The sequence below is a fragment of the Schistocerca gregaria genome, chromosome 1 (genome assembly GCF_023897955.1).
Source record: "Schistocerca gregaria isolate iqSchGreg1 chromosome 1, iqSchGreg1.2, whole genome shotgun sequence".
NCBI classification, from domain to species: domain Eukaryota; kingdom Metazoa; phylum Arthropoda; class Insecta; order Orthoptera; family Acrididae; genus Schistocerca; species Schistocerca gregaria.
The window spans coordinates 1043505573-1043519475 of record NC_064920.1 but is presented as its reverse complement, the minus strand read 5'-3'; the positions used below and the strand labels follow the sequence as shown (position 1 = coordinate 1043519475).

At 44.0% G+C, this 13903-nt stretch overlaps 1 protein-coding gene across 1 annotated transcript; it reads left to right on the top strand.

The window, feature by feature from the left end:
• The first annotated feature begins 3418 nt into the window (after window positions 1-3418).
• On the top strand, window positions 3419-13401 carry LOC126280622 (uncharacterized). Its single transcript, XM_049979780.1, has 4 exons — window positions 3419-3539; window positions 7605-7736; window positions 12992-13124; window positions 13222-13401. Exons 1-3 carry the CDS (start codon window positions 3470-3472, stop codon window positions 13117-13119), a joined length of 330 nt encoding a protein of 109 aa, XP_049835737.1. The 5' UTR covers window positions 3419-3469; the 3' UTR covers window positions 13120-13124; window positions 13222-13401.
• Window positions 13402-13903: the final 502 nt, after the last annotated feature.

Here is a 13903-nt window from a genome sequence, read left to right as displayed (position 1 = left end):
CCGGCGTCCTGGCTGCCGGCTGTCCCTGTGCAAGTGGCCGCGAGCGCTCGCGGGGCAGAAGCCTCACCGGCCACGCAGGCGACAGACAGTTATAGAGGGACTGTAACTGCCGCAACACCAGAAAACAAGCACTGATTTGCCAATCACTAAGAAACCGGCTAGCTCACCCGCCAACAACTACTTTCCTACCCTCTCCCTTTCGTCATGACTAGCCTATTATATTCTAGGGCCAATGAAGTTTCACAAACAAGATGTATTGACACCGATCGTCTGCAATAAACAGATGCACCTTTCCTCCACCAAACTAAACTTGCCCTAAGGAAGGCCGGTGTACTAAGCTCGAAACGTTGGTTTTACTGTTTGTGCAACGCCCAGAATAACTTAAATTATAATGACAGAAGCCACAGAAGCCTATGTATTTATGTTCCTCTACTGTACAGAATAATATGCGTCAATTGTAACGTCCCCTTAAAAAAATAATGAATTACTGTGCTGATAAACATCTTATGTTACTTGATTTTCAAACAGCTGAGCACAACTGAACGTACTCAGACATTCACTAAAGTGACACACAATATTTTTAGCGCAACGCAATCTGACTTATAGTAATCCCTACAAAAGAATGGCCCTGACTAAGATTAACCTATACCTTTCAAAAATCACCTACCTCACAAAAATCATCGTTACTCGAACTACTGCAATACAGCGAGCGCCACTACTGCCAGCTAAATAAAAGATTCAAACTACTGAAGGCACTAACTAACGATACGCATAGTTAGCAAATGAAAGATTTTGATTGAGAACAAACAATGTATTTACCTTAAAAGTGTTCAAAAGTCATAATATACATAGTAGTTCATGGCATACAGTCTTAGAAATTTACTGTCTCTGATGGACACACGTCCACATTATCAGCTCTCTAAGCTCCGCCATTTCTCTCCCTACATCCACCACTGCTGGTGGCTCACCTCCAACTGCGCGACGCTACGCTCTGTTAACAGCCAGCTGCCCACTACAAGCTAGAGTATCTCAACAATGCCAACCAGCCACAGACTGCACACAGCACAGCCAGTGATTTTCATACAGAGCGCTACGTGGCGTTGCCAATACAAAAACCTAAACAGCCTACTTACACAATGTGCTTTCACATTTAGCGTTTTCTTATTTGCATCCTAACCATAGAACACCCCTTAACCTAACCCCAACTCGCCGGCCGCTGTGGCCGAGCGGTTCTAGGCGCTTCAGTCCGGAACCGCGCTACTGCTACGGTCGCAGGTTCGAATCCTGTCTCGGGCATGGATGTGTGTGATCCTTAGGTTTAAGTAGTTCTAAGTCTAGGGGACTGATGACCTAAGATGTTAAGTCCCATAGTGCTCAGAGCCATTTGAACCATTTTTGAACCTAACCCCACCTCCGTCGTACTTCACTGTTGGCACTAAACATGATGGCAGGGAACGTTCGATTTATATTCGCCAAACACAAATCCTTCCATCTGATTGCCATTGAGTATACCGAGATTCATTCAAATCACTTGTGCAGTCATCTGCTGCCTCGAGTCTCACTTAGTAATAACCACAGGAATTTGTTCTTCATCGGGAGATACTCGACCACTGTACCCTTCCCCCCATCCCCCAGTTCTTTTTTAGTTGCCTATGCACAATCACTGCACCAGCTGGACTACGGGTAGCAGTTAGGAACCCACGATTGATCCTTTCTGCTGATGCTCAATGGTCCCTACGGTCAGTACATGTGGCCTGTGTGGTCTTGATTTAGATGTGGTTGTTACTTTGCCTTTTTGAGCTTCAGAATTACATCAACATCTGTCGACATGGGTTGTCTTAGTAGGGTAGAAATGTCCTTAATGGCTTTGTTACTCAGGTGACATCCAGCGACTAGTCCACGTTGGAAGTCACTGAGGACCCCTGACGATCCTTTTCACTATTACTGCTTCTCTACTGACAATGCTCCTCGCCTCCTTTTGTACTGGAAAGTCTACTTCTCATGATGTCTAGTAATCAATTCCGCACTAAATATAGCTGGCTGGTTACTTTCGATCAGATAGTGTAGTTCGACAATAATTATTTGTTCTGCACTCAACCGATCTCTTTTCCCAATCGGGTAGAATGCATGTTTTGGTGCATTAATCTATGATGTAGATATGCTAGATGAAAATCAAGACCTTAGAATGAGCGATACAGAATTATACAGATATTTCGCCAGATTCCGTTGTTGTAGTCGTATCGATATCCGTGAACACTTATCTCCATATCTGTCATTTGGGCGTACGTGCGATAGCTGTGCCGATTTCGGCACTGAAACAATTTCTAAAGATTTAATTAGTTACTTCCGCCGTTTCTGTGTAGCTTTATAGTCATAAAAGTAAGAAAGAAACTGAAATAGATTACGTCTGTTAGATTTTGATCCCAGAGCATTTATGTCACTCAGTAACGCCCATCCCTTCAAAAAAAAATTAATAAGAATAAAAATTTACATCGGTTTTCTTTGGATAAGATGCAACGTCACTAGCGACACGAAAAAATTGAATATAAGTAGTTAATTAAGTGTGAAACGGCAACTGAAAAATATTTCATTATTGTTTGACGTAACAAAGTGTAGGATATTTTGGCCGCAACTCCTCTCCTCTTAAGAATATATGCATCTGATTACTTCTGTGGAACTAATACCGCGAGAGAATAGAGCACTACAGCCCGAGGGATGTAATACAGGTTTAAATTCCTTTTCTCTTGGTGATGGTAGGTCCCACAGCATGACTTATTCGCAAGTGCACTGTCCTAAAAAGACGTGCAAATTCCAGTGTCAGTCCCAATAAACCTTTAAACTTTCAAAAAATCTTTTAAATGACTCTGAGCACCATGGGACTTAACATCTGAGGTCATCAGTCCCCTAGGCTTAGAACTACTTAAACCTAACCAACCTAACGACATCACACTCATCCATGCCCGAGGTAGGATTCGAACCTGCGACCGTAGCAGCAGCGCGGACTGAAGCGTCTAGAAGCGCTCGGCCACAGCGGCCGGCTTTAAACTTTCACAAACGACCTACAGCATCTACTCTGTCGCAGGAGAGGAACATTTTAAGTGACGCATCCAAGAAACAGCAACGAGCGCGGACAAAACAGTCAGATGGCAGATACAAGAAAATTATATAGTATCCTAGCTGAAGGAAGAAGTTAGCTCACGTAATGATTACGAGAGCATCAGATGTCCACGTGCGGAGCAACCGACTGGCGACCTCTGGTTCTCACGGTCATGGTCGGTGTAGGAAACCTCTCAGGACAGAGCGACCTGCGTGGCCAAGCACCCATGTCACTTTTTTTGCTTGCGACGGGGTGCCCCAGCCTCTGGGGAAGTTCCTTCTCGGGCGGAGCGTATATAAACGTTGTGCAGGACGTCACACGTAGAGTTAGACAACAACAGCCGTCAGGAGATCGTCGTTGTACTGCATCATTATGAGGATGGGGGCACTGGGACGTGTCTTGTTCTCACTGGGCTTACTCGTCCTGTTGATCGGCATATCTGGTAAGCTGTTACATTCCCTAAATCCATTTACGTATTTTTACATTCGTGTGCCTCGCAGTTACTGCTGTATTACAAGCGGTTTGACAATAGCTGTAATTCTTGTCAGTATGTAGTCAATTAGTGGAGTTGTAAATGACATCAAAGCATTAAAGCCGTACTGTATGACATGACCGGTCAAACACAACTTCGAGCTTGTCGCGCTTAAGGGTATTAACAGCCCGCAAAGTTCATTTTTTCCTAGTGTGAATGCCACCTAGCATCGCTTATTGAGTAATTTGTATCACATATGGAATGATGCGCTGCACGTTAAGCTGTAACTTCCCTCTCTTTCACCACTGTACAAAGTTGTGTTGAACAAATAATACGTATGTTTCCAGAATGAGATTTTCACTCTGCAGCAGAGTGTGGGCTGACAGGAATTTCCTTTAGTATGTATGTACTTCCATTTTCATTCTATGTACATCTGTTTGAATAGCTGAACATTTACGCAAAAAATCACCAAACAAAGTACATCGCAATTTATAGCGAAAACTGGTACTAGTGGAAGTTAGTTTCACGTTCCATGAATCATATGTACGATAAATCGTAATGTGTGTAAGAATCACATTGTCATTTGATATTCACATCAAAAATTAATTTGTAAACATGCCTAAATGTTGATATTTACATGTTTTTTTTAAACAGACATATCCACCACTAAGGAGAAACTCTTTCAGTTTATTTTCTAATTTTTCTTTGCTGTGTCAGACATTTTAGATCATTGGGTACATTATCAGAAATTTGGGTTGCAGTATTGTGGACCCTGTTTTGTGCTAAAGACAACCTTCATGGTACGAAAGGAATGTAATTTTTTGCTGGTAAGGTAATTAAGTATATCATCATTGGTTTTGAACTGCAGTGGATTATTTATAGCAAACTTCGCGAGATAATAAATATACTGTGAAGCAGTGGTCGAAATGCCTAACTCCCTGACAGCAAGATGATCTGAATGGGCACCGCATATTAGTCTCACAGCACGTTTTCGAACAGTGAAGGCTTCCGTTCTTAGAGATGAGTTACCCCAGAACATTATTCTGTATGATAATACTGAACGAAATGTGATGCAGGGGATGTCAACTTATAGATTTGTCTTTCACCAAGATCTGCAATTATTCTAAGTGAATATGTGGCTGAATTAAATTGTTTTGGGTGTTCCAAAATGTGCTTTTCCGGTTTAAATTCTCGTCGATATGGCCTCCTATAAATTTTGAAGCTTGCACGCTACTTATTTCCTCATCCTGTATTACACTTTTTATTAGTGTAGTACCTCTAGATGTGCAGAACTGTATATGACGCCTCTTAATAAATCGAAAGAGAAACCATTCGCAAGAAACCACAATTTTTGCCACTTATTCTGTTGCTGAGTGTATGCTTGAATTCTTAACAATACTAGTTTCATATGTAAAAATAACTAATTCTTTTTGTTATATATTAGACGTAAGATTGTGTACATCTATAAGGCACAACAGCTGACCTAAGACTGAGTGTTGGGAAACCACATGCTTGATTTCCCTCCGGTGATAATATCCCCGTAGCTCACTGAGCTGACAAAATTCATGGGATAGCGATACGTACATATGGATGCAGTACAGCATACACAAGGTGTAAAGAGGCAGCGCATTAGCGACACTGTCATTTGTACCCAGGTGATTCATGCAAAAAGATTTCTGACTTGATGTGCCTGCACAACGTGAATTAACAGACTCTGAACGCGGGGTAGTAGTTGGAGCTAAGTGCATGGATCATCCCATTTCGATAGTGGTTAGGGAATTCAGTATAGCGAAATCCACAGTGTCGAAAGCATACTGAGGATATCAGATTTAAGACATTACCCCTCACCACGGACAACGCAGTGGCCGACGGCCTTCACTTGACGGCTGGGAGCAGCGGTTTTAGAGTAGAGTTGTCAGTGCTAACAGACAAGCAACACTGCATGAAATAACCGCAGAAATCAATGCATGGTATACGACGAGCGTATCAGTTAACACGACGACCGAAGTGAGTGGCTTTCTTTACAGCACGACATCGCTTGCTGCGCCTCTAGTAGGCTTCTGGGCTCGTAACCATATCGGTTGGACCGTAGAGACTGGTAAATCGTGGCCTGATCAGATGAGTCTCGATTTCAGTTGGTAAAAGCTGATAGTAGGTTTCTATTATGGCGCAGACTCTAGGGGTCGTGGACCCAAGTTGTTAACAGGGCACTGTACAAGCTGATGGTTACTCCATAATGGTGTGGGCTGTGTTTACATGGTTTGAACTGGATTCTCTGGTCCACGTGAACCGATCAGTGACTGGATATAGATACGTTCGGCTACTTGGAGATCATCTGCAGCCATTTATGGACATCATGTTCCCAAACTGCGATGGAATTTTTATGGATGGCAACGCGTCACATAAAAGGACCACAAATGTTGTACGTTGTTTGAAAAACATTCTGGATAATCTGAGCCAATGATCTCGCCACACAAATCGCCCTGCATAACTTCCATCGAACAATTAAGGGGACAGATCGAGAGATCAGTTCGTGTCATGCACTAGCAAAACTTTAGCACTTTTGGACGGCTTTAGAGGCAGCATGGCTCAGTATTTATGCAGGTGATTTCGAATGACTTGTAGAATGCATGGAACGTCGAGTTGCTGCACTACGCCGAAAAAAAAAAAGATCAAGGCGATGTTAGGAGGTATCCCGTGACTTATTCCATGACTTTTGTCACCTCAGCGTTTGTTGGTTGAATTACTAACAACGTTCTGTATTCTTTTGGTTAGATAAGATATTGTCCGTTGGTTGGCTATACCGTAAATCAGCTACACGTTAACAGAAGCAAAAGCTCTCCAGTAGACAGCCGTTTGAAAGACAATTGCTGTTATGAGTTCTTATTGACTACAGTGCGAAACATTCTCCTAGTTAGAAAAAAAAAGTATTTGAAATGTAAACTTTTCGATTGGCTTCAAATTTCACCTTAACAAGAAATACACTACTACCTCAGAATATTTCAATTTTCAATTTCTTGTATACTCGTACCTATCAGAGGACTCGTCTGTACAACGAGTTAGGAATTCTTTCGGTCCTCCTCCCAAGCAGATCACCTCGTGAATCTTGACACGACTGCAGAATTCACTGCTCCAGTTTTTGATCAGCATCAATAGAAGTACTATACACGTCACTTCGAGAGATGAGCCTAGTCATAAAAACTGAGAGAATTGAAGACAGGTGACCTCGGAGGCCAAGGACCACTCCACTTGGCGAGTTCCGTAGAAAAATGTGGCGACGCCTCATCATGCAGCTGCCACATTTCCCAAAGATGGGCCTTACGTGAAATTAGATGGGGACTCAGTCAAAATGTTTACAATTCAAATTCCTTTGCACTATTTAGAACAGTATTTAACGAAGACGTCAGCGTCTGCTCGTAACCACAAATTGGCAGTTACTTAGCAAAGAAGCTCGTTTTCTTACTCATGTATACTAGAAGCATTTTCATTCTGTTATCGTATACCCTGCCTAGTTTCGCTTTTATTTATGGTATACAGTATACATATATAGTTGTATATATAGTTAAAGCATACAGTATAACATATAATATTAAGTACCGATTCCAGTTCCCACCCAAAACACAAACAAGAGTATGTACCCACACAATTAATTTTTATTTGTTCAGTTTTAAATGGTACATATTTCATTGACGAATGCGTTTTTTATGAATGTGGAATGGTCTACGATGCTAATTTATGTAAATCTGTTTGCTGTGTATGCCAAACGACCTTAATTTTCGGAAATTCTTCAGTGCCTAATTATGTGCTTGAGATGGTGATTCGAATCTGAACTTGTCTATTTTGCTAGCGATGCTCCATATACGAGAAAGCGAGCCACGCCCATGGATCTACTCTAACCTTTGCTCTATCGATACCTCTCGATTACAGTTCATTCTATAGCTAAGTACATTTCTTTGATTTCCTATGTTTCCTTTCATGCGTTAACCACGATAACAGTAATGTAAATGAAACTAAATTATGGTACTTTGTTTTCAGTTGCCGTTCCTGTTCCACAAGAGGAGCAGGAGCTGGAGGAAAGTGAGGAAACTCGTGCTGTCCGCTCCGTCGAGCTGCAAGAGCCGCCACTAACCAGCGAGTTGGGACCGTCCCCGCTGGAGAACGCGGCAGGTAATACTGAGCATCTATATTCCAATTCATATGCCCTTACACGGCGAATGGCTCTAAGCACGTAACATCTGAGGTCATCAGTCCCCTAAACGTAGAACTAGTTAAACCCAACTAACGCAAGGACATCAAACACATCCATGCCCGAGGCAGGATTAGAACCTGCGACAGCAGCAGCCGCGGGGTTTAGGACTGAAGCGCCTAGAACCGCTCGGCCACCGCGGCCGGCCAACACGGCGAATTATACGCATCTATCACTGTGAATATTACCAGACGAGATGTCCAGCTCAACCGTTATTTAATGGAATGGAAGTACACACAAACACCTAAGGTTAAACCAAACAGTGATTCCAGCAATCTGAAAAAAGTATTTTACTAACTTCAAACTCATTTATTAAACATAAACACACATATTTTTGTTACGAAGTTGATGCAAGTGATATGAATCATCGATGAAACTGTAACATCGTTCTAGTACAAATAGTTCGTACTAAATGCTCTATTCTATCAAGTTCACCATGAGGTACGTTCAGTCTGCCTTTGTAAACAACATTAATTAGCTTTTTAACATAAACAACCTCTAGCAGTAATTTCATACGTTCCTTTGAGTTATTGTTATGACCTATTGCATTGCGTACTGAGCGAGGGAAAAATTGTATATATGTGCCATACGTACTTAAAGCTATTTTACCTCATTTTCTTGCTGTCAACAAGAGTTAAACCCTGGAGTCCGAATAGCGTTTTCTAAATTTACCCAATATAACTTTCATGCGAACTGAATACAATCGAGTTCTTAGTTTTTGACAAGAACATTATCATACAGTTGCCCATATTTAAATCGAAGTGAAGAAACTCGCTAAATAATTCCGAATTCCCGTGCGATCAACCGGCGAAGATACACTCTAGGACAAAAAATTATCTAATGTACATGTAAAGAGAAACAAATGATTACAGTTTCAGAAAAAAATTCAATGATTTGTTAAAGAGGAAGAGCTTCCATAAATTGGTCAATAACGCCTTGGTCCTCCTCTGCCCCTTATGCAAGCAGGTATTCGTCTTAGCATTGATTGACAAAGTAGTTGTATGTCCTCCTGAGGGATATCGTACAAAATCCTGTCCAGTTGGCGATTTAGATCGCCAGAATCCCTAGATGATTGAAGAGACAGGCCCACAGTGTTCCATACGTTCTAACTGGGGAAACATCCAGAGACACCGCAGGCCAAGCTGAGGTCTGCAAGTATGGAGACAAGCAGCAGAAACTCTCCCCATGCGTGGACTGGATGGGCATTATACAGCTGAGATGTAAGCCCAGGATTGCATGCCATTAAGGGAAACAAAACGGGACGTAGAATATCGTCGAAGTACCACTGGGCTGTAAGGTTGCCACGGATGGTAACGAAACTGGTCCTGATGTGAATTGAAATGGATCACGAGACCATCAGTCAAGGGTGTCGAGCAGTATGCTGGGTGACACTTAGACTGACTTCAGCTATTAGTCCCTGCCGGCCGGGGTGCCCGAGCGGTTCTAGGAGCTACAGTGTGGAACCGTGCGACCGCTACGGTCGCAGGTTCGAATCCTTCCTCGGGCATGGGTGTGTGTGATGTCCTTAGGTTAGTTAGGTTTAAGTAGATCTACGTTTTGGGGACTGATGACCTCAGAAGTTAAGTCGCATTGTGCTGAGAGCCATTTGAACCATTTGATTTGTCCGTCTTGGAACTGAGCCTTGATGACCAGCGAAGACGCGCCTGAGGATGACCCTGACAGCGATGGAATATCAAGCTGACCTTCACCCACTATACGACCAGTAGTTATGGTCTGGGGAGGCGTTTCATTTCATAGCAGGACCACTTTAGTTGTCATTTGTGACAGCCTTACAGCGCACACTCAGCGATATTCTACGCCCAGTTTTGGTACCCTTAATGGCAAGCCACCTTGAGCTTACATTTCAGCTGCATAATTCCCTTCCGCACACGGCGAGAGTTTCTACTGCTTGTCTTCGTGTTTGCCAATTCCTACCTTAGCCAGAAAATTTTCCGTATCTCCCGAAATTAAGAGCAAACATGACTTATTAAACTGATAGTTCGGTAATTTTCACACCTTCCAAAACCTGCTTTCTTTGGCATTGGAATTATTATATTCTTCTTTAAGTCTGATGGTATTTCGCCTGTCTCATACGTCTTGCTCACCAGATGGCAGTGTTTTGTCACGACTGGCTCTCCCAAGGCTATCAGTAGTTCTAATGGAATGTTCTCTACTCCCAGGGCTTTGTTTCGACTTTCAGTGCTCTGTGAAACTCATCTAGCAAATGTCATATCTCCCACTTCATCTTCATCTACATCCTCTTCCATTTCCATAAACTTGCCCTCAAGTACATCGCCCTTGTATAGATGCTCTATATACTCCTTTTTGAGACGTTTGTATTCCTTTTCGCCTCCTTCATTTACTTCATTTTTATATTTTCTCCTTTCATCAGTTAAATCCAACATCTCTTCTGTTACCCGAGGATTTCTAATATCCCTAGTCTTTTTTCCTACTTGATCCTCTGCTGCCATCACTATGTCATCTCTCAAAACCATCCATACTTCTTCTAGTGTATGTCTTTCTCCTGTTGTTGTCAACCGTTTCCTAATGCTCTCTCTGAATGTCTCTACAACCTCTGGTTCTTTCAGTTTATCCAGATCTCATCTCCTTAAATTTCTTCCTTTTTGCAGTTCTTCAGTTTGAATCTACAGTTTATGACCAATAAATTGTGGTCAGAGTCCACATATGCCCCTGGAAATGTCTTAGAATTTAAAACTTGGTTCCTAAGTCTCTGTCTTACCATTATAATCTATCTGATACCTTCCAGTGTCTCCAGGTCTCTTCCACGCATGCAACCTTCTTTCGTGATTCCTAAACCAAGTGTTAGTTATGATTAGTTTATGCTCTGCGCAAAATTCTACCAGGCGGCTTCCTCTTTAATTCCTCCCCCTCCCCCCCCCCCCCACTCCATATTCAGCTCCTGCTTTTTCATCTCTTCCTTTTTCTACATCCGAATTACATGACTATTAAATTTTCGTCTCCCTTAACTATATGAATAATTTCTTTTACTGCATCATACATTTTCTCGATCTCTTCCTTATCTACGGGGCTAGTCGACATATAAACTTGTACTACTGTTCCCAGTAGCTTACACGTCTTCCTGTTTTATTATTTATTGTTAAACCTACTCAAGCATTACCCCTATTTGATTTTGAATCTATAGCCCTGTATTCACCTGACCTGAAGTCCTGTTCCTCGCGCCACCGAACACTAATTCCCAGTATATCTAACTCATTCATTTCCGTTTTTAAATTTTCTAATCATCCTGCCCGATTAAGGGGTATGACATTCCACTCTCCGATCCGTCGAACGCCAGTTTTGCTTCTCCTGATAACGACGTCCTCCTGAGTTGTTCCCGTCCGGAGATCCAAATGGCGGACTATTTTACCTCCGGATTATTTTACCCAAGAGGACGCTGTCATCATTTAACCATACAGTAACGCTGCATGCCCTCGGCTGTAGTTTCCCCCTGCTTTCAACCGTTCGCAGTACCAACATAGTATTGCTGTTTTGGTTAATGTTACAAGGCCAGTTCAGTCAATAATCCAAAATGTTGCTCCCGAACTAGTGAAGTGGCTGCTGCCCCTCTTCAGGAAGCTCACGTTTGTCTTGCCCCTCAACAGACGCCCTTCCGCTGTAGTTGCACCTACGGTACGGCTACCTGTATCACTGATGTACTCAAGATTCCCCACCACCGGCAAGGTCCATAGTTCATATCTGACAGTTAACAATACCATTCGCAGCAATGCAGGCTGCTATTCTCCCATGGAGACGATCGTAGAGATGCTGGACGTAGTCCTGTGGAACGGCTTGCCATGCCATTTCCACCTGGCGCCTCAGTTGGACCAGCGTTCGTGCTGGACGTGCATACCGCGTGAGACGACGCTTCATCCAGTCCCAAACATGCTCAATGGGGGACAGAACCGGAGATCTTGCTGGCCAGGGTAGTTAACTTACTCCATCTAGAGCACGTTGGGTGGCACGGGATACATGCGGACGTGCATTGTCCTGTTGGAACAGCAAGTTCCCTTGCCGGTCTAGGAATGGTAGAACGATGGGTTCGATGACGGTTTGGATGTACTGTGCGCTATTCAGTGTCCCCTCGACGATCACCAGAGGTGTACGGCCAGTGTAGGAGATGGCTCCCCACACCATGATGCCGGGTGTTGGCCCTGTGTGCCTCGGTCGTATGCAGTCCTGATTGTGGCGCTCACCTGCACGGCGCCAAACACGCATACGACCATCATTGGCACCAAGGCAGAAGAGACTCTCATCGCTGAAGACGACACGTCTCCATTCGTCCCTCCATTCACGCCTGTTGCGACACCACTGGAGGCGGGCTGCACGATGTTGGGGCGTGAGCGGAAGACGGCCTAACGGTGTGCGGGACCGTAGCCCAGCTTCATGAAGACGGTTGCGAATGGTCCTCGCCGATACCCCAGGAGCAACAGTGTCCCTAATTTGCTGGGAAGTGGCGGTGCGGTCCCCTACGGCACTGCGTAGGATCCGTGCGTCGCTGCAGTCTGGTCCCATTTCGACGGGCACGTGCACCTTCCGCCGACCACTGGCGACAACATCGATGTACTGTGGAGACCTCACGCCCCACGTGTTGAGCAATTCGGCGGTACGTCCACCCGGCCTCCCGCATGCCCACTATACGCCCTCGATCAAAGTCCGTCAACTGCACATACGGTTCACGTCCACGCTGTCGCGGCATGCTACCAGTGTTAAAGACTGCGATGGAGCTCCGTATGCCACGGCAAACTGGCTGACACTGACGGCGGCGGTGCACAAATGCTGCGCAGCTAGCGCCATTCGACGGCCAACACCGCGGTTCCTGGTGTGTCCGCTGTGCCGTGCGTGTGATCATTGCTTGTACAGCCCTCTCGCAGTGTCCGGAGCAAGTATGGTGGGTCTGACACACCGGTGCCATGTGTTCTTTTTTCCATTTCCACGAGTGTATAAAAGTCACTTAGGTTGCCATAATGATGTGTAACTTAGTTTTCGAACACCCCTCGTATCTTGCACACGAAGTGGAATACTGGTATTTTTGACATAACTGGTTCTCAATAATTCTGAGGGAGTATCAGTTACTGCATGACCTTGTTTCAGCTCACTGACACTGTATCAAACCAATACTGAAAACTACATACTGTTCGTTTACTTACTGCTTCAGAGGTAGCTGGTGAAGATGTCGGCGTTGCCAGCCGTCAGAAGAGAACCTTGAAGAAGGGCAAGGGCGGCGGAGGTTACGGTCGCCGCGGCGGCGGTTATGGTAAAGGCTGTGGACACTGTGGGCGCTAGAAATGGTAATGTCTCCAGCTCTCTCTACACTGCAACTGTCGTGAATTATGCAACCACCTCCCTGGTTTTATGTTTACTTATCTTTTATCTCTTCTGTTGCAGAGTTTGATGCTACGTGCGCCAGATCCTAAGTCAGGCGCGATTCATAAGGATCACACTATCTGAGGCTTCACTTCGCATCTTTCTTCCACGGACGGCATATGTAATCTACATACCACTGTTTGATTTTGAAATAAAATACAGTCTTCAAAAACATGTCAAGTTATTATGGGAACCTGAAGGCATCTGAGTATTCATTTAGCGCAAACATTGTATTATTGCACAGTGCTGTATTGTCATTCAACACTTCCTTTTTTTGGATCGTTGCTTTTTATCTGAGTTAGTTCCCCTCTATTCTGTGTTTTGTTTTCGTAGTGGTTTATTGTATTAGATGATCTGGAAGAGTGGAGTGTGTACTGTCAATTTTTAAACCTCTGAGGTGCTCGCAATATACATTAATATAACCAACAAGTTGGAGGGTCGGATTCTTGACAGGAAATTGATGGAAAGAGCACCTATGGACATGTGTCCGGAAATGCACCATTGCTACAGTAGAGGGCGCTGATGAATGAAATGTTCTCTGACCACGTGTCGCTTGTTCCTTGTGAGTAGCAAGCTGTGTGATTGACGCAGCGTGCTGTGAGCAGCAGAATGGTCCGGCATCTATGTGGCTGTGTACGGCAAAACACCATGAACTTTTATCCGGACATTCATCGTTGCCACGTAGGCGGCCGTGACGAATGAG